Below are 20,930 nucleotides of genomic sequence, written 5' to 3' on the forward strand. Positions count from 1 at the left end.
TTCAGGGCCAATTACTGTCTGTCATATGTGTGAATGGAATGTTTTGTCAGAAGTACCACCATAGAAAGATTCAGATGCAGAGGTTTGAAATCCGTTTTTTAATTATGTTTAAATTAGCAATTAAAATACAGTATAAAGTAGTATGTATTCAGAATTCCAAAAATAGATTAAAAAACTCCACAGGTGCCTTATTTATATTATTATATATGTACAGGTTTTTTTGTATTGCATCTGCTACAGCATCCATGTCAGCTAGGCCCCACATACACAAACTATTACAATAGTCGTAGGAATAGCAGGGTTTTTCTGAGTGTGTTCAAACTATTGGGAGGCAATTAATAGATCCTTCAGCAGAAATCAAACTGATCCTCTGAAGATGCCAGCCACAGATGCAGGCGAAATGTCAGGAGAGAATGCTGCTAGAACACGGCCATACAGCCCGGAAACCACACAGCAACCAAACAGAAATCAAACTGTTCTTCAATCATCTTACTTAAAATGATCGATGGTTCAAAAAAAAATCTAGCTTGTACTATGTGCTACAAAAGTCAGAAATAAAGGAATCTACCATGTCTTGCAGCCCTAAGTTAATAGTGTAAGATCTCTTGAACTACTCCAATTGCCAAGATGTGGTTAAATTAGCACCTTGAGGATGTCAGCTGTATCCACAAGTTATTGCTTATGTGTGTTTTTTGTGAGGTTACATAGTAATATCCATGATTAGGTGGGCTTTGGGTTATGAAAGGGCTTTGTACGCATGGACCAGTATTGAACACACATGGTGGTTAATAAAGCTATCTCAGAATCCCCAAACGACACCATCTTCAAACAGCCTTGCCTATCTTAGACCTTTCTGGTTCTTTATTTGGCCACTGATGCATAGATGCAAGACTCGGGGCCTGTGGGTTGACTAGGTGGCTTCTTGATTTTCACCGAATGCTGGCTCAATACAGCGTAAGTGACTCCATCATGGTCTTCTCTGTCACTGTGGTCTGTTCCAGCGTTTTGTTCTAGGAGCTGCAAAAGAGAAGTAAATAGACTTAAGGTCCAGTCCTGTTATTTCCTCCAAGGCAGAAGAAAGACGAGCTCTTGAGGAATTTTCTGGGACAGCTTCAGGACAGAAGTGAGTGAGGAATGTCTAACAGTGGTGGCGAACCTTTGGCACTCCAGATGTTATGGACTACAATTCCCATCAGCCCCTGCCAACATGGCTTTTGACCTTCTATCCTTGACCCCATTTCAAAATATCCCACAACTACAACAAATGTTTTTAAGGGGTTAATGACTAGCAGCAGTTGGTGAGTTTATTCTATTCTTCCTTTTGGACATAATTATTAGCAAACTGTTCAGTTCCAGGGAAACAGAGGAGTACTGATCCATAGGTAACAATTCTGATTAAGAAGAAGAGTTTGGATTTATACCCCACCTTTCTCTCCTGTAAGGAGACTCAAGGTGCCTTACAAGCTCCCTTTCTTTCCTCTCCCCACAACAGACACCTTGTGAGGTGGGTGGGGCTGAGAGAGTTCAGAGAGAACTGTGACTAGCCTGAGGTTACCCAGCAGGAATGTAGGAGTGTGGAAACATATCTGGCTCACCAGATAAGTCTCTGCCCCTCAGGTGGAGGAGGGGGGAATCAAACCTGGTTCTCCAGATTAGAATCCACCTGCTCTTAACCACTACACCATGCTGGCTCTCAAAGGGATACAAGTTGTTACCTCCTGTCAAATTCCTCAAGCCAGATAACAGTCAGAGCTGTGTGTTACAGATTAAAAATGACCAGTTTTTCGTATCAATCACAGAGTCCAGCGACTAGCAATAGTTCGCAGTTGCAAACCGTTTGCACAGAAGCACAAATGAAATAATAGTCTGAGCAATTAAATTTCACAAGTTCCTGCCATACCCCATCTTCCACAGGAAAACTATATACACCCAAAATTAGCATTGAGGTGGCAAAAAAGTGAGATACGGTTAGTGCAGTCAAAGAAAGCAAACTTGCAGAGTTTTGTATTAGGAGTTGCTATTTGAGCACCATCTTCTTCCTTCCTCATGTAGTAAGTCAAATATCAAATGTGATCATATGTGCAAAAAGACCACCATCAAAACATATATCCACAAGCTCATGTAATAACCAAGTATAATGCTATGTGCAAGAATCCACTGTCAAGACATGTAGGATTCCAGGTCACATAATATCAGAAACTCAAGTTTATATCACACCAGAGACGGGTACTCCGATGAATTCCAATTTCGTGGTGACAGATCTACTATCAGTATTAACTTTCATGGCATACAGCTTCCAATCAAGTTTTATGCGATCTCTATAGTGTGACTGTTATGTTTGGCATATGTCTAGCAGTGAAAGATAATGTGGACTTTTTATACCGTATTTCCCCGAAAATAAGACAGCGTTTTATATTAATTTTTGCTCCCAAAGATGCGCTATGTCTTATTTTCAGGGGATGTCTTATATTTCTGTGTTCTGTTCGTCGGGCATGCTTCCAAACAAAAACTTTGCTACGTCTTACTTTTGGGGAATGCTTTATATTTCGCACTTCAGCAAAACCTCTACTACGTCTTATTTTCTGGGGATGTCTTATATTCGGGGAAACAGGGTATTTATTTGTTTGTTTGTTTGTTTTATTGGATTTGTATCCCACCCTATCCTTATATGGGCTCAGGGCATGTGATAAAATCAGCTATACGCTCGTAACATCACATCATATCACCTTTTGTACACATGATTACATTTGGTATTTGACTTGTTTCGTGATCATTATTAAAATAGCACACATGGACTGAGCAACATTTTTGCGGCTGAAGGTGTAGGAGGTTGTTATTTGTTATATATTCTCTTGTTGTGATATATCTTCTTGTATCCAGCATACCACATTTCTTGTTGTTGTTTGGAATTACTTCTGATTGTCAGTCAGAAACGATGCGGTGGTGCATGTGATACCAGCCCTCCCCCTTCTCCTTCCACCATCAAATTTATTGGCCACCCACCGCCAGCTGGCAAATAGAAGCCCTTCCCTTGAGCTGCACTAGCTCCCATGTTCAAGGGTCAGGATCTGAGGATATTGATTCATTTTAAACATTTTAATGCTATCTTTCCACCCAGCTTAAGGTCAAGCAGCAAACGCTCCAGCATTAAAACAGATCATGGGCCAGTGGTGGGGTCCAAAAATTTTAATAACAGGTTCCGATGGTGGTGGGATTCAAACAGTGGTGCCGCCGCACACACACACGCACCTCCAGTCCCCATTGGGCAGGGAAGTTGCTTTAGTAACCCGTTCTCGGCACTCAGAAAAAATTAATAACCACTTCTAGAGAAGTAGTGAGAACTGGTTGGATCCCACCTCTGGGCTTCTGCATAAACTAGAAAACTTCCTTACCCTGTTCATTGGCTGAATTCCTTCATTGACTGTAGAGCCTGTAGATCAGAGATACCTGGTAAGATTCTTCACCCAATCCATTGTACATTAAAATAATAAACTCAGCTCCGACATTCCCCATATTCTGTGCCTTCGACAATACATTAAATCTTAATATTACCTAGTGCAGGGGTAGGGAACCTTTAACACTCAAAGAGCCATTTGGACCCGTTTTCCATGGGAAAAGAAAACACTTGGAGCCGCAAATAATTTTTGACATTTAAAATAAAGCTAACACTGTATATATTGGTTTTTTTTTACCTTTTACTCCGCTCATTCTGAGAAGCGCATGGATGCGTCCGCCCTGCTGCCTGCAGGGTGGGCAAGGATGGGGCCAGCGGCTCAGCCTTGCCAGCCGCTGGGAAAGCGCCTGCCCCGCTCCAACGGGGCAGGCGAGAGGGGAAGCCCGCAGCGTGGCCCAGCCAGCCGCGGGCAGTTGATGTGCCCGCCCTGCTACCTGCAGGGCGGGCAAGGATGGGGCCAGCAGCTCGGCTCATGGAGCCGCAGTGCAAGGGCAGAAGAGCTGCATGCGGCTCTCGAGCCGCAGGTTCCCTACCCCTGACCTAGTGGCATGAAATCTGCATTAAAAATCTGCCACATAAAGATAGTCTGACTTCTGTGCTGTATTTCTGCAAACAACATTCATGAAGGTAATTAGGCCATATATATCTGCTATAACTTTGCTTGTAGACATGGGAAGGGGTAATATGCGAAGGAACTGAACTCTTTCCCCCGATCACTGCGAATTCTCTTCAGGTTCCTTGTTCACTCATATTTGGGCATTTCCCAGCCACTTCTGCCGCACCCATAGACTTCTCTCCCACAGTTCCTACCAGCCTATCTCAACAAGGCACAATGTCCGCAACCTTCATACAAAACAAGTCGTCGTGGGGTCAGAACGCCCCTCACATTTGCCCTCATCCTCCGACCAGAGAAAGATTCAACTTGCCCAGGAGACCCCTTTACCTACTTGTGTGAAATGCAAGATAGAATAGACCTCACGTGAAGACCACACCATCTCAGGCCCCATCTGCACATGCAGAATAATGCACTTTCAATCAGGGGCGTAATGCCCATTGGGCAAGGTGGGCAGCTGCCCAGGGCATCACCTTGTGGGGGGCATCAAAATGCAGGGTTCGTTTTGGGGTATTTTTAGTGGTTTTCCATTTTTGGCCTGCAGGGGGCGCAGTTTTTAGGCTAGCGGCACCAAAACTTCAGCGTATCATCAGAAGACTGTCCTAATGGGACCCCCAAGTTTGGTGCAGTTTGGTTCAGGGGGTCCAAAGTTATGGACCCTCAAAAGGGTAGCCCCATCTCCTTAGCAAAGAATGGGGGATGGGGCACCCCCTTTGAGGGTCCATAACTTTGGGACTCCTTGAACCAAACCTCACCACACCTGGGGGGTAGCATAAGGACAGTCTCCTGATGATACACTGAAATGTTGGTGCTGATATGTCTAAAAATGCACCCCCTGCAGGCACCAATGTCCTGGTGCAAAATTGTTTTGGTCATGGTGGAGTGGCCGCCCATGGGGGGGGGGGGGATCCAACTCAGGTTTTGCCCAGGGCTACAGTTTGCCTCATTCCGCCCCTGCTTTCAATCCATTTTCACAATTGTTTGCAAGTGGATTTTGCTCTTCCGCACAGTGGATTGAAAGTGCATTATTCTGCATGTGCGGAAGGGGCCTCAGTCACGCATGCTTTATCTCGGTCATTAACAGCCACTTACGCTTTTTCCTTTTTTTGCATAATAGCAAGACAAGCATCAGCAGGAAGAGCGCCAAGAGAAGTCCTGCTGCACCACTCGCCCATATGATGGTGGTCATAGAATTGTCTGTAAGATAAAAGTCTCAGTTCAGTCAGCATTGTCTTTTCCACCCACAGACAATCTATGCTACACATAACCATCTCTCAGGGGCTTTGCTGTCACTTCCCATCCACCTGACCGATCCCTCCTTTTTTATTCAGGTTCCCTCGATCTGCCCACCTGTCCACATGTACACAGGCACAGGTCTGGGAGCTGAGATGTAGTCCGGTAACATGGGGGACTCTATGTGAATTAAGCAGCTACCTGGAAATGGCCCTTCCTGTCTGATTGGCCAGCTGCCAGAAGGGGCCCCACAGGCAAAGATTAGCTGGGAAAGACCATGTGGTGGCCACACCCATGTAGTCTCCCGAGAGCCAGCATGGTGTAGTGGTTAAGAGCAGGTGGATTCTAATCTGGAGAACCGGGTTTGATTCCCCACTCCTCCACCTGAGTGGCAGAGGCTTATCTGGTGAACCAGATGTGTCTCCGCGCTCCTACGTTCCTGCTGGGTGACCTTGGGCTAGTCACAGTTCTCTCAGAATCCTCTCAGCCCCACCTACCTCCCAAGGTGCTTGTTGGGGGGAGAGGGAGGGAAAGGAGTTTGTAGTCCACCTTGAGTCTCCTTGAGATGTAAATCCCCCACTGAATCACAGAGTGGTGTTTCCATTCTGCTGCTGCTGCTGCTGCTGCTGTGTGTGTGTGTGTGTGTGTGTGTGTGTGTGTGTGTGTGTGTGTGTGAGAGAGAGAGAGAGAGAGAGAGAGAGAGAGAGAGAGAGAGAGAAGGGGGCCTTTGACATTCATCTACTTGCTTTGTTCCTGTAATGCTCACTCAATGGCTCGGGAGTCACATAGGGCTCTTTGACAAGCTTCCCGTGGTTCTTCTGAGCGCCATTTCCCAGCGTGGCACTTGCCACATGTGCCAGGAAAGCGAAGAAGACCCTTGCCTCGTGGGACTTGTGGTTGGCATGTGGTTGCCACCTGGAAATAGCTACTGCCAGGGGAACAGGGCAGCAGTGAGCTTCACAGGAGTTACAGTACCTGTGGCTCTTGCAATTGAAAGCGATTGCTAATGTGGTTCTCTGTCAGCTATAGTCTAATATAGAGCCAGGTTCTAGCTCGGTATTGTCTATTGTCTGACACTGTCACCTCGAGAAGAGGCGTAGGTTACAGGCCTGCTAACTGAGCCCATTCATGGAAAGCCCCTGTTGAACCGCTGGGCTGCAGCCCTCCCATAATTCCTTAGTTATTGTCACAGAGGTTAAAGCAGGGTCACCTGATGAAACATTTAGGGAATCCATAGTGTAGGGCAGTGATGGCGAACCTTTTCAAGACCGAGTGCCCAAATTGCAACCCAAAAACCACTTATTTATCGCAAAGTGCCAACACGGCAATTGAACCGGAATACTGAGGTTTTAGTTTAGAAAAAATGGTTGGCTCCAAGGCTACTCAGTGTTACTCAGGAGTAAGCTTGGTGGTAGTTGGTGGCTTTGCTTTGAAGCAACCGTGCAACTCTTCCAACAGGTGAATCACGGCCCTAGGAGGGTTTACACAGAAGCAAGCCCCATTGCCAGCAACTGAGCTTACTCCCAGGTAAAGGATCGCACTTTAGTTCTTTGCATAAAAATCAGTGGGGTTTAATATTGCTTAACAGGGTTACCTACACTGCTTCCCCAAAACTAGGTCTTAGGTTTAATGCTAATAATCGAGCCCAGCGGCCCAGGCCAGCCTAGATGTGTGTGGGGGGGGGGGCACTCTGCACGTGCCCACAGAGAGGGCTCTGAGTGCCACCTCTGGCACCCGTGCCATAGGTTCGCCACCACTGGTGTAGGGTTATCTAGGCTTTCCCGACAGTAATGTACTATATCTCCGGGAGGCTGTCTGGAGTGAGCATCCACATCCTGAGCCTTCGGGGAGGGTGGTATACAAATACAATAAATAAATAAATAAATAAAATAAACAGTCCCAAAATAAATAAAATAAACAGTCCCAAAAGCTTTTGCCTCGTGTAGAAAGAAAATAGGGAAAAGGAGGAAAATCCAGGTTTCGTACCTATCAATGTAACTCGTACAGGATCACTCAGCTCTGAACAAACAAAGGGATTTGTTGTATGACAATATTGACAAGCGTAGCGCCCGGCATCCTCTGGTCTCAGTGCCGGCAAAGAGAAGTTTGCTCTTTTATACTTTTCCTTCATCTCCTGTAGCGCTGTGAGGCGCTTCGATTTAAGCAAGGAGAAATTCACGGTGTCCTCAGGCCCTTCGCACTCAAGGGTGACAGTCTCACCTTTGTGATTCCGAACCTTAGGCCTCACCGTGATGGAGGGTTTGGAGAGGCTGGGATCTAGATTTAAGGAAGAAACAGTGGAGTGTGTATCACACATAAACGATATTAATTCTCACTGCATCAGTAGATTTCTTCTTTCTCAGAAGGTACATCTCCAAGTCTGGGTATTTTCTGCAATGGCTTTGGATGACACATGGTAGGATTGGAATCCTAAGCATCGCCAGTTTGTTTCTTTTTAAAAAGATGTGCCTAGCCTACAAGGCTACAAAAACGGCACTGGCCCTGTGGACCAGGCCGAGGGACATCCCAGAAGCCAAAGCAAAGATAGAAAGGCTGAACCAGAGTTCCAGCGGTCCAGGGTGCTAATTTTCTCTTCAACCTTCCCCATTACTAACAACTACAAATTGCACAGAAAGCAAGAATACCACAGATCTGGATGGCCTAGGCCAGACTGATCCCATCATATCTCTAAACAGAGTCAACCCTGGTTAATAATTGGATGGGAGACCTGCAAGGAAGTCCAGGAATGCTACAGAGAGGCAGAATGAATGGCAAACTGCCCCTGTTTGTCTCTTGCCTTAGAAACCATATGAGAGTTGCCATAAATCAGCAGTTACTTTACAGCACAGTTTGTGTTACGGACTCTACTTATGTTAAAGCAGGAAATAATGAGGAAGGAAATAATGAGGAAGAAGGGGCTTGGGGAAATAAGAACATAAGAACATAAGAACATAAGAACAAGCCAGCTGGATCAGACCAGAGTCCATCTAGTCCAGCTCTCTGCTACTCGCAGTGGCCCACCAGGTGCCTTTGGGAGCTCACATGCACGATGTGAAAGCAATGGCCTTCTGCGGCTGTTGCTCCCGAGCGCAATCTCAGATCAAGGAGGATCAAGATTGGTAGCCATCAATCGACTTCTCCTCCATAAATCTGTCCAAGCCCTTTTTAAAGCTATCCAGGTTAGTGGCCATCACCACCTCCTGTGGCAGCATATTCCAAACACCAATCACACGTTGCGTGAAGAAGTGTTTCCTTTTATTAGTCCTAATTCTTCCCCCCAGCATTTTCAACGAATGCCCCTTGGTTCTAGTATTGTGAGAAAGAGAGAAAAATTTCTCTCTGTCAACATTTTCTACCCCATGCATAATTTTATAGACTTCAATCATATCCCTCCTCAGCCGTCTCCTCTCCAAACTAAAGAGTCCCAAATGCTGCAGCCTCTCCTCATAGGGAAGGTGCTCCAGTCCCTCAATCATCCTTGTTGCCCTTCTCTGCACTTTTTCTATCTCAATATCCTTTTTGAGATGCGGCGACCAGAACTGGTGGATAGGATGGACTGCAGGGTAAGTAGCGCGTGCATAAATGGCCAGAGTCCTTGTTGGGTTCCGCGCTTCAAATTCCTGTTCCACACGGAGCTGCAAGCAGAATTTAAAGGAGGCTCCAGTCAACTGTTTAATTTAGTGCTATAACAATCTGGCAATGCCGAGGGGAAGATCCTCCTATTGTGTTTACTGGAAAGTAAGCCCCATTCCACACATTCCTCCTCTCCCCCTACAATTCCCCCTGACTTCCAGGCCATTTCTGCAGGTTGTTAACAGGTGCCCCACAGGGAAGGGGAGGTTTGTGACCGTTGATAGGATTTTTCATGAATGAATTCTCATCCTCACACAATTATAATATTACTATCATGAAAGACGGTAAAATTAATTGCCATAATGTGTAACTGAAAAGGAATATACTCAAGTTTCTGTGAGTAAACAGGAAGTAACTAATTAAGTGCCAGAGAGAACAGGGGGAAAAGACATCTTCCAAATCAAGAAGATGATTGATGAGGTACTTGTTGGTCACTGCAATGGCTCAGAATACTTGAACATAGTTTTTTCCCGCCTGCCAGTCTCCAAGTGAAACATTATTTATTTTCAATAGAATTTTTTTATAGATTAAAAAACACAGAACACCAAAATGAAAACAGAATCGAATCGAATCTAAAGACTAAGAAAGGAGGCAAAAATATACATATAATACTATATATATATTTTAAAAATTACCAGTAGTGGCTTTTCTTGATGTAAATTCTAATAATGCAAAATAGGTCTAAAAACCTATTTAATGTTTACTATTATAAATTTTTAAAATTATCCCCACAGACTGAAAGTCGTATTGGCATATTATGATAATCTTTCCTAGTGGGATTAATTGTTTGTCTATTTCCCATTTAAACCCCTTTTTCAAAATAGTATATGATATATCATAAATGATATAAATTGATAATTCCCATACATCATTTCAGTGATATCCTTCCCATTTCTGTTTTTGTGGCGTAATATAAATTTGCTTTCCATCTTAAAATGTATCTTTAAATTCTTTGATTCACAAAGTTTGTTAATTTTGCCATTGCTGCATATTGCTCTAGTTAATTTTCCCCAGTTTTCTCAGCTTGGACATTGTTCTGTATTCCTAATCAGTTCCTCCAAGGCAGAATGGTTTACTATCATATTTGTCTTGACCGCAAAGTGTGCTCATTTCTTAAACTTTTCAAGATAACAATGCCAGAATCATGTGATTATGACCAATTACAAAATTAATAAGCCATTACATTTGCAGCAAAGGGGGGGGGGGAGGAATAATTATAACCTTTCAGGGGAAGGTCCATTCAACAATCTGAAGAGAACCGGAATAGTTCAAAAAGAAGGGCAAGAGTTGGGTGCTGTGTGGTTTCCGGGCTGTATGGCCGTGTTCTAGCAGCATTCTCTCCTGACGTTTCGCCTGCATCTGTGGCTGGCATCTTCAGAGGATCCTCTGAAGATGCCAGCCACAGATGCAGGCGAAACGTCAGGAGAGAATGCTGCTAGAACACGGCCATACAGCCCGGAAACCACACAGCACCCAAGTGATTCCGGCCGTGAAAGCCTTCGACAATACAAGGGCAAGAGTATTTGACAGGACATCAGCCCTGAAATGTCTCAATAAGATTTTGACCATCTGCACGTGGCTGTGAAATTGCATTATAAAGAAACAAATAAAGCACCGCAGATCAAGTGTGAAAGGAGATGGAGAAGCAGCGGAAAATGATGAAGTAAAACAGATTGAGTATAGCCATGATAGCCATGTTAGATATTTGAAGAGATGCATGTCGAAGAGGGAATGAGCTTGTTTTCTGCTGCTCCAGAGACCAGGATCAGAAGTAACGTGTTCAAGGTGAAGGAAAAGAGATTCCATCTAAACTTCAGGAAAAACTTCCTGACAGTAAGGGCTATTCAACCGTGGAATGCACTGCCTTGGAGTGTGGTGGAGTCTCCTTCTTCAAAGAGAGGCTGAATGGCCATCTGTCAGGAGCGCTTTGATTATGTTGCAGAGGGTTGGACTTGATGGCCCTCTTCCAACCAGTGGTGAGATCCAAAAATTTTAGTAACAGGTTCCCATGGTGGTGGGATTCAAACAGTGGTGTAGCACCAATGGGGCTGGGCGGGGCATGATGGGGGCGTGGCTGGGCATTCCGGGGGCCGGGCATTGCTGGGCAGGGCTGTGGCAAGGACGCAGCCACTGTGCCAGTCCTTAGGGGAAACGAATGCACGCAGGCGCAGGCTGCCACGCATGCCGGTGCACCTCCTGCTAGACCGCTTCAAGTTCTGTGCGCTACTGATGAGGAGCGGAGGAGGGGCGTAACTAAGGAAAAAATCACATGGCAAAATCACCAATGAGTAACCCCCTCTCGGCACACACAAATAATTAGTAACCTACTCTCGGGGACCTGTGAGAACCTGCTGGATCCCACCTCTGCTTCCAACTCTATGATGCTATGAGTCTGGCATTATATATGGTGATTGTCCAGGAAAGCAGTGTGAACTAACCAGGGTAATTCCAGATGAAACGGTTAGCTGGAACCAACCCCCATCAGTTCCACCCCCCTGCGTGCCTGGTTGCCTCATTTGCAAGTCCACTTCCTCCTCTGTCAAGCCTTTTGAGACAGCTTGGGGGGGCCAGGGGAAATAACTGGCTGTACGCAGTGTTTAAAAACCTAATTCCTGTTTTGGAGTAGGAGTGGTATACTGCACTGGAGGAATCAATTGTGTGCTTCAATGATAGCTCTCATTCTCCACTGGGCTGTCATGAAAGTGGGGTGCTGTGTGGTTTCCGGGCTGTATGGCCGTATTCTAGCAGCATTCTCTCCTGATGTTTCGCCTGCATCTGTGGCTGGCATCTTCAGAGGATCTGATGGATCCTCTGAAGATCCTCTGAAGATGCCAGCCACAGATGCAGGCGAAACGTCAGGAGAGAATGCTAAACTACCCATACCTGAGCTCTACAGCACCCCAGAGATTCCGGCCGTGAAAGCCTTCGACAATACATTGTCATGAAAGTGTTTTCTGACCATCATTCGGCAGTCTTGCTTGAACCAGAGCCCTTTTAATAAGGCTGGGGTTTGATTGCCTTGATTTCTTTTCTGTCTGTTCCTTTGCCGAAGAAGAAGAAGGAAGAGTTTGGATTTATACCCCCCTTTCTCTCCTGTAAGGAGACTCAAAGGGGCTTGCAAGCTTCTTTCCCCTCCTCTCCCCACAACAGAAACCTTGTGAGGTGGGTGGCACTGAAAAAGTTCTGAGAGAACTGTGCCTAGCCCAAGGTCACCCAGCAGGAATGCAGGAGAGAGGGGAAACAAATCCGGTTCACCACATAAGAGTGTGCCGCTCATGTGGAGGAGTGGGGAAATCCAACCTTGTTTTCCAGATTAGTCCACCACTCTTCATCACTACGCCAAGGTCATTCGGCAAGCTGCCATGGTAGGATTTGAACTTGGGTTTTCCAGGATCCTAGTACAACATTCTATCCCCGTGGTGGCGAACCTTTGACGCTCCAGATGTTATAGACTACAATTCCCATCAGCCCCTGCCAGCATGGCCATCAGGCCCTGCCAGCCCCTGCCAATTGGCCATGCTGGCAAGGGCTGATGGGAATTGTAGTCCATAACATCTGGAGTGCCAAAGGTTCGCCACCACTGTAATCTATCCATTACACGAAGCTGGGCAAACAGTGACATTCGCCAATCTCAACTCGATTGTAATTCGGGGCGGGGTGGGGGAGATCCTAACTCCTGATGCTTTTAGCTGGTAGGTCATAATAAGAATGCACCCTTCTTGAGACTGTCTGTGTTGGAAAGAGATCTTGAAGAATCTACACTTCCATTGGCTTACTGCTTTGAGAAGGCTCTTAGACAAGCTCGAAGCTTTAAGATGGGAATACCTCCTTCTGCATGGAAGGGTGAGTTTGGTGCTTCATGTGGACTTCTTTCTCTTCTCTGTTATTTACCCTACTCTGGGACATATGTGCAGACCTCGATGTCCAGCCTCTGTTTCCAAAACTGCATCTGAGGGCGGAGAGGAGGGCCTTCCAAGGCGTTTGCCACTTGCTATCTAGATTCCAGGGTTTCTGGGTGGGGTCTCAAGATAATGCCAACAAGGATAGCCTTTTACTGCTATAGATATTGGCAAACACTACTGCCAAACATCACATGCTTAAGGATCCCATAAATTGTGTATAAATGCAATAATTTAATTCCCCCGGCCTCCCAGCACTTCTACATCCTCAGCTGGAGTTTTTGTTGTTATTCTCTACCCTGCTTTCCTCGAGCCTTTCCTGCCAGATTCCGATCAGTGGTTGCTGCCGTTCCCCACAAAGAGCTCCCCCAAAAGTCCTAGAGAAGCCGTTCTATCTGGAGAGGCATTGAAAATTCCTACTGCATTTACGCATGGCAGGAAAGGGTTTGCCCACGTTTTCTTACCTTTCAAAACGAGCTCCATGGGGTCACTTTGCATTGACCAAACAAAAGGCCTGCTTTTGTGGTGATACTGGCAGATGTACCTTCCAACATCCTTCATCTTCACCAGGGAGAACCGAAAAATAGCTTTGGCTGTAGGTCGTGCTTCTACCTGTAATATTTCCCTGGTATCTACTTTACGCAGGAAGAAGCTCAGACCAGTTCCTTGCCCCTCACATACAATAGTGATGTTTGAGCCAACGTCATACGGGCCTCTCGGATTCACCTTGATGGAGGGCTCGGGCATGCCGGGATCTAGGGGTCAGAAAGATCAGTGAAACCCAGGCACTGATTCAACTTACGATTCAACTCCCGCATCCTGTTGTACGCAGCCATAAAATAATCTTTTAGACTGCCATGCCTCTCTCACAAATGTTTTTAATGATGTTGATGTGAAATAGCCTCCCAAACAAGTCTTTGTGTCTAGCCACTGCTTGGATACTGTCAGAGAGGGGGGATCCACCACCTCCCTAGCATCATTAATATTCTAGTCATTAACTTTCTTAAAAAGCAAGGATGTGGAGGTCCAATTTCAGTCGGAGCTGTGACCCTTGGGCAAGGAGACTTGATCCTTCACCTCCCTACAGCCTGCCACATATATTTTTTTTCTTGCCAGGGACTTTTCGCAGATCAGGGGAACCAATCTCTTACTGTAAGTAGTGTAAGGGGAAATAGTTGGGAAAAACCCAACCTTGACTCAGCACCAACCCGAACCAAATCTTCTCCAACCCCCTTAAACAGAATTAAAGAACAGAGGGAGCAGATGTCTCCGTTCTGGTCTAGTTGAGCCCTCAGGTTACCCACATACCAAGACACCATCTCCTAATTATTATTTCTCATTGATGAAACACAAATAGCCCACAAAACAAACTAAGGCCCTGTCCACACAGCAAATATACAACAGGTTGCAGTCATGATAAAGGAACCCATTTTCCTGTTTTCCCGTCCACTTGTGTCCCATGCAGGCAGCGATTGGAGGCCACAGAAGCAATCCAGGTTGCTGTCGTGGAGACACTTCTCTCTCTTTTATTTACCTGCCACACATGCATACTACGCAGGCATGCAGAGATGAACCTGCACAGCCACACCAATAGCCAAGATATGACTGGCTGCACCTGTGCAGCTACGCAGATATAAGCTGCAATTTTTTTGGTTAAAAAAAGGAAAAGGGACCTCCCTGCAATGACCATGCAATGGCGAGCGGGTTCTCCCTCACTGTGGGGACGGGGTGGAAGCAGTAGTGGGATCCAAACATTTTAGTAACAGGTTCCCATGGTGGTGGGATTCAAACTGGCGTAGCGCCAATGGGGCTGGGCGGGGCACGACAGGGGGTGGGGCATTCCTGGGCGGGGCTGTGGCGACGCGAGCCGCGCCGGTCTCTAAGGGAAACGAATGCACGCAGGCGCAGGCTGCCACGCACGCCGGTGCACCTCCTGCTAGACTGCGTCAAGTTCTGTGCGCTACTGCTGAGAGGAGGGGCGTCACTAAGGCAAAAATCACACGGCAAAATCACCAATTAGTAACCCCCTCTCGGCACACATCAATAATTAGTAACCTACTCTCAGGAACCTGTGAGAACCTAATGAGGCAGACAAAAATCCCTTTGGGGACACTTTAGTGAGTAACAGTCCTGATAAAATCTTAAGTATGGGCTATTGGCTGTTCTCTCAGTTGTGGTTTTGGCCTTCCTCTTCTGCTATTTTTTTTGCAAAATTGCAGCAGCGCTCTTTCACTTCACTTGCTCAGCTTGGCAGGGTGTCTAGTGGGCACAAACCATTGCTGAATTTATACAGAGTTTGCGTTCAGACTTGGCTTCCTTTGGTATTTGTAGATCTGCCAGCTATGCCATCCTTTCTTCCTTTCTTTCTACCACATTTTGGGGGCTCCAACTGAGCATGGGTGGGCGGAAGCTAACAAATGCATTCTCCCGGAAACAAGATTATCATACAGAATAAAACACATTTTCAGACATTTAACCAAACCTTGCAGTCCATTTCCTGCTGGGTCCCCACCCTCTGGGTGGAAGGGAGGGAAATGAAGCACCACCTGCCTGAGTCGTTCACTCGGAAGCGACTCCAGACGCAAAAGGATTGCTTGTTCGGTGATTTTCAAAAATACTGGATTGAGGGAAATAAAATGGGGCAGGCTCATATTGGGGGCGGGAGCTGTGCGAAGTCACTCCCCCCAAACTTGGTTATGTAGCATCCTACTCCTACGTTTCTTGGCCCGTGCAGAATGGGTCATAGTCTCAGCCAACATCTGTAGCAATGCAGTTTAGCCCCTGGGGGCTTTTTGATTCCATTTAGATGTGAGAAATGCAAAGGCCACCTTAGGGTCATTGATAAACCCAGGCATGCGAGGACTGAGGCTGGATCTTACCTGTTACGTTGATGTGTACAGCATCACTAGCATGTGAATACCAAGTCGCAGAGCTATCCTGAAAACCATACCAACAGTAGTAGATCCCTGCATCTGAAATTTGGATGTTGGAAATGATAAATTCGGCCTCATACTTCTTTGTTGTGTTGGGAGTCAGCATCACATATGAGTCGCTCCTTTGCAGAAAGAACTTTGCACCTGGATACATTGTAGTGCTGCAGCGGACAGTGACCTTTCCCCCCAGGGTGACTACCTCTGGGCTCACAGAGACTGAAGGCTTTGGGTAGGATTGTCCTGGGTAAGAAAGGGAAGAAGGGTTGAATTTGGAAAGAGGAGTCTTTGCAGCTGAGACTCTGTAGGAGGAAGGACTTTTGCATGTCCTGGGAATCTACATAAGCCAAGGTCAGGAACACGTGATCTACAAGATCATGATTCATCTCTTTGCTCATGCCAGCTAGCCAGTGAAGAACATAGTCATTAGCTTACTCCTCCTTTTCTTTGAGGGGAAAAAGAGTTGCTGACTAGAGATTTACAGCAGGGTCCTAAGACCATTTTCCTGGGAGTCAGTCCCATTGAATAGACCCGAGCAGAATTCCAAACAGACATGCTTAGGACCGCTCTCTTAAAGAGCAACAGAGAAGTTAAATTTCTGGAAACTTGGAAACCTCAGAAAGAAAATTATGGTACCCCCCCTCCCCCCTTAGTAAGTAAGTGTCAGGTAGGAAAAGTGAACGATTAAAAATACATTTCCTTACGAGAACTAAACTTTACTATTCTAAGTGCGTAGCATGTGTTATGCATAATATTTTGCTCTTCAGTATTTTAATCAAATTCAGTATCAGAACTAGTTTTCAATCATACAATTGCAAATCTAGCATGAGTGAGCATTCACGCCTAGTCTTGCTCAATTTGCCCCACGTGGTCGCACTTTCCCCAACACAGTATTTTTTGGAGACCAAAGAGGACGACCGCCTCCCTCTTCCAACAGCAGAAAAGCTGATTGGGTCCAACCCAATGGCCACCCTCCAGGGAAAAACTGTCCCCCTCCCCAGCTCATCCATTTTTTCTGGGCCACCACATAAGAAGAAGAAGAAGAGTTTGGATTTATATCCCCCCTTTCTCTCCTGTAGGAGACTCAAAGGGGCTTACAATCTCCTTGCCCTTTCCCCCTCACAACAAACACCCTGTGAGGTAGGTGGGGCTGAGAGAGCTCCGAGAAGCTGTGACTAGCCCAAGGTCACCCAGCCGGCGTGTGTGAGAGTGCACAGGCTAATCTGAATTCCCCAGATAAGCCTCCATAGCTCAGGCGGCAGAGCTGGGAATCAAACCTGGTTCCTCCAGATTAGATACACGAGCTCTTAACCTCCTACGCCACTGCTGCTCCCTGCTAAGGGACTAACATCGCATAACACTCTCTTTGTTTGGCACCACCATCAGTACATGGGGCAGTCTTGAGGACTGAGGTCAGAAGCCAATTCCCAGACTCGCTGCAGGATTACTCTGGGTTCACACTATGGAATAGGCTTGCCAACTTCCAGTTGGGGCCCTGCGTTCTTCCAGAATTACAGATGTTCTCCAGACGATGGAGATCGGTTTCCTTGGAGAAAATGACTGCTTTGGAGGATGGAGTTTGTGGCATTTTACCCCTCCCTGCCCCAAACCCCTCCATCTGTCCCAAGGAATTTCCCAAGCAAGAGTTGGGAGCCCTACTGGGAAACAGATAAGGGAGTCCTATGAACTGTAATCACATGGAACAGGGATCGTTTGTCAGGTGGGACATCTGGGAGTCAGCGAGGCAGCTCTGGGTAACTGGTTTCTTCCCCACCTACCTCCCCTTCCCCCAAATTAACATCCTTTCGTTAACTGTTACTCACCTGTAACCATTCCCCTCGGCCCAGCCGTCCAACATCCTGGAAAGGAGAGGATTCCGTTAATGTCACTATGTTTGAACAACTTGACCTGATCCTGCTTCTCTGATCCTCCCACCATGCCGCTGCACACTGGAAGTCCCCACTTTTGGTCCCTTTGGAATACCAACCGACAAAGAGGAGGCTCAAAGGGATCCACATAGTGAGGAGCTCCGTAGACAGCGGGGATGTGTTGCCTCCTCACACCATTGGCCCCATAATGAGGATCTCCGCTCAGAGCTTCTCCCATGCAACTGTGCGTTGCAGCAGATAGTTGCGTGCAATTTCTTGTGACCCGACACCAAAATGTCCCACCCGTGACACCCTCCGCCACTTACTAAGATCACATCCTCTTTCAGGCTGCAGTCGCAGCACCCAGAGAAACCAGAGGAAGTGAAGAGTTCTCAAAATATCTGTGTGCAATGATGCAAGGATTCGGCTTGGACCAGATGCTGTGTTTTCTTGTGATTCAGCAACAGAAGATTCCTTAGCAGGAGCAACAGGACAGGGGTGTTGGGGTGGAGAGCCAGCGTGATGTAGTGGTTAAGAGCTGGTGAATTTCTAATCTGGAGAACCGAGTTTGATTTCACACTCCTCCACGTGAACCAGATGTGTTTCAGCACTCCCACATTCCTGCTGGGTGGCCTTGGGCTAGTCACGGTTCTTTTGTACTCTCTCAGCCCCACCTACCTCACAAGGTGTCTGTTGTGGGGAGAGGAAGGGAGCTTGTAAGGCACCTTGAGTCTCCTTACAGGAGAGAAAGGTGGGATATAAATCCAAACAACAACAACAACAATAACTCCTCCTCCTCCTCCTCCTCCTCCTCTTCTCCTCCTTCTTCTCCTTCTTCTTTTTCTTCTTCTTCTTCTTCTTCTTCTTCTTCTTCTTCTTCTTCTTCTTCTTCTTCTTCTTCTTCTTCTTCTTCTGACCATCTGAAGAAGTGAGTTATGACTCATGAAAGCCCACGCGGGAATAAATGTCGTGAATCTTTAAGGTGTCACCAGACTCCTCCTGTTGATGGGTCTCCTTACAGGAGAGAAAGGTGGAATATAAATCCAAACAACAACAACACAACAACTCCTCCTCCAACTCCTCCTCCTCCTCCTCCTCTTCTTCTTCTTCTTCTTCTTCTTCTTCTTCTTCTTCTTCTTCTTCTTCTTCTTCTTCTTCTGACCTTCTGAAGAAGTGAGTTATGACTCACGAAAGCCCATGCGGGAATAAATGTCGTGAATCTTTAAGATGGGAGTTGGGGTAAAAAGTGAGTAAGGCTGAAAGGAATGGCAGAGAACGACTCCTGGGTTCCAGCATAATCAATATATGAATATATGTGCTTATTCACTGTGTGTTTACATTCTGTTGCAACAATTGTGTTGCGCAGATAGATAATCAAGCTGAAATGTTTACTAAACTCGGGCATATGGAAGCAGACCCTAAAAGCAACTGGTGCCATTCGCTTTAACACTTTCCATGAACATCAACGCATTTCCACAGCCCTATGGTCCCTCTCTCGTTCCATGAAGCATCACCCGGGTGCAGGCAAGAAAAGATCTTCTCATCAAAGCCTGTCAGATTTGCTTTTAATGTTTCTTAATCTTTTTCCCAGCCTGAGGAAGAGTTCAAGTGCACTCTAAAGCTTGCAGGAATGTTTTGTGTCAAGGTGATTGGTCTTTATAAAAGGTATTACGTGAATTTATTTCCTCTGTCACACTCTCCCGTTCTCTCGCTGCTCTTTTGCTGCCTCAAAGCGAGTTCTTGAAGTATGCTGTTCTCTGTAACCTCCTGAACACTGCTTGGCTCCATCAGATCGGTTATAAAAGCTAACCAAAGATGTGAGGAGAATGTCAAAAACCAGGATCACGCAAGCACCGTAAGTTTTGTGTCTGGCAAAATCTGAATGGATTCTCTCATCGCCTATCTTCCACCAGTGCCAGATTTAGATGAAGAGAGGCCCCCGGCTACTCCACTGGTGAGGTCCCTCCCGATCCCCCGCCCTCACAACTGGAGGAAGATGGGTTGTGAGGTCCACAAAATGGGGTCCGTCCCACAAAATGGGGTCCACTTCAGTGAAATCCTAGAAGGATAAAATCAATACAGAAATCAATTCTAGGCTCATTCCGCATGGGTCAAAAACAGCGGTGTGAAAACAGTGTGAAAATGGTGTAAAAGGGTTTAAAAACGGTGTAAAAGGATTTATACCGTTTTCACACTGTTTTCACACCATTGTTTTTGGCCCATGCGGAATCAGCCCTAGTGTTAAGTTATCGGTTTAAGACAGTATGATTGTGAAATGGAGTGCAGGAAAAATTACTCAAGGGTTGTTTAGAGACTACAGGGCGTGATAACAGAATGTGTAAGAAAGGACTATGACGAAGTCAAAAATATTATACACCTTAGATCAGGGGTAGACCCCTTAGATTTTGAGGCCCTCGAATTCAGTCTGCTGAGGTAAATCCTCACGTCTGCTGAGATTTAAATCTTAACAGTTCTGCGGTTTCGAGGTAAGTTACCTTTTACCCACGCTTCATTCTAAGTGTGCTATTAAGGGTCCATTTCCGCCTTAAGTTGCCTGCAGGCGGTAGGGAACTCTGTGGCTCAAGAGCCAGCGATGCGTTGGCCCTTGCTGTTCTTGCACTCGCGGCTAAACAGGGTGAGCCGAAAGCCGCTGCGGCCACATCCGTAATGCCCGCCTCCTGGGCAGGCAGCAGGGCAGCATGCATCCAAGGCCGTGCTTGGCCTGTGAATCGAGTTTGGAAGTAAAAGCGGGTTAAAACTCCCAATGCGGCTATCGGTCAGCAGTGTTATCTTACCCCTTATTTCAAATGTCAAAAATTTAGATTTGGCGGCTCCTCGAAGTGCTTTTCCCATGGAAAAACGGGTCCAGCAATGGTTCCACGCTCTTTTGAGCGTACAGTAAAGGTTCCCTACCCCTGATTTAGCGCAATTCAGTCTGCCAACATTAAATGGACATCTCAGTAGTCATTCTGTGTCATTCCTTTCAGCCGACACTCTTGAAACCGGCTGCGGTCACCTAGCTGTGTTTTGTTTGGCCCCAGCATTGAGACAAAAAAAAAAAGTTTGAGGTAAGTATAAGGCACAGATTAAATAACAGGCCAAACCATATCAAATCCTGAGGTAAAAATTCAAAATGGTACCTCACGGTCAAATACCATATTGAACAAAATGATTGACAATTTGCTGTCCTTTAAGGCCACCTGACGTGGTTCGCCTTATACTGGAACCTGCACTGATGGTTTTTCCATTCTCTTGGATCTGAGATCAGGGAAGTTGTCTGGCCCTTCTTTTTTTTAAAAA

General features: G+C 46.2%; 1 protein-coding gene across 2 annotated transcripts; it reads right to left on the bottom strand.

Moving 5' to 3' along the window:
• Positions 1 to 378: 378 nt before the first annotated feature.
• Positions 379 to 17,923, bottom strand: LOC125444806 (immunoglobulin superfamily member 1-like). Of its 2 annotated transcripts, XM_048517498.1 has the most exons (8): positions 17,750 to 17,923; positions 17,586 to 17,621; positions 15,712 to 16,005; positions 13,297 to 13,587; positions 7,287 to 7,577; positions 5,160 to 5,264; positions 3,393 to 3,430; positions 379 to 1,017 (listed from the first exon to the last, which is right to left on the bottom strand). In XM_048517498.1, exons 1-8 carry the CDS (start codon positions 17,778 to 17,780, stop codon positions 862 to 864), a joined length of 1,242 nt encoding a protein of 413 aa, XP_048373455.1. In that variant the 5' UTR covers positions 17,781 to 17,923; the 3' UTR covers positions 379 to 861. The 2 variants fall into 2 exon arrangements, with proteins under 2 accessions (XP_048373455.1, XP_048373454.1); XM_048517497.1 differs by lacking the exon at positions 7,287 to 7,577.
• Positions 17,924 to 20,930: the final 3,007 nt, after the last annotated feature.

The sequence above is a fragment of the Sphaerodactylus townsendi genome, linkage group LG15, assembly GCF_021028975.2.
Source record: "Sphaerodactylus townsendi isolate TG3544 linkage group LG15, MPM_Stown_v2.3, whole genome shotgun sequence".
NCBI classification, from domain to species: Eukaryota; Metazoa; Chordata; class Lepidosauria; order Squamata; family Sphaerodactylidae; genus Sphaerodactylus; species Sphaerodactylus townsendi.

Bases quoted from the DNA above. Each gene is read 5' to 3' on its own strand.
- LOC125444806 (XM_048517498.1), bottom strand. From the start codon at position 17,780: ATGTGGATCCCTTTGAGCCTCCTCTTTGTCG. The intron at 13,588-15,711 runs GTAAGATCCAGC...TCTGACCCCTAG, and splicing joins TGTACACATCAACGTAACAG to ATCCCGGCATGCCCGAGCCC. The intron at 1,018-3,392 runs GTAAGGAAGTTT...TCTCTTTTGCAG, and splicing joins GAATTCAGCCAATGAACAGG to CTCCTAGAACAAAACGCTGG.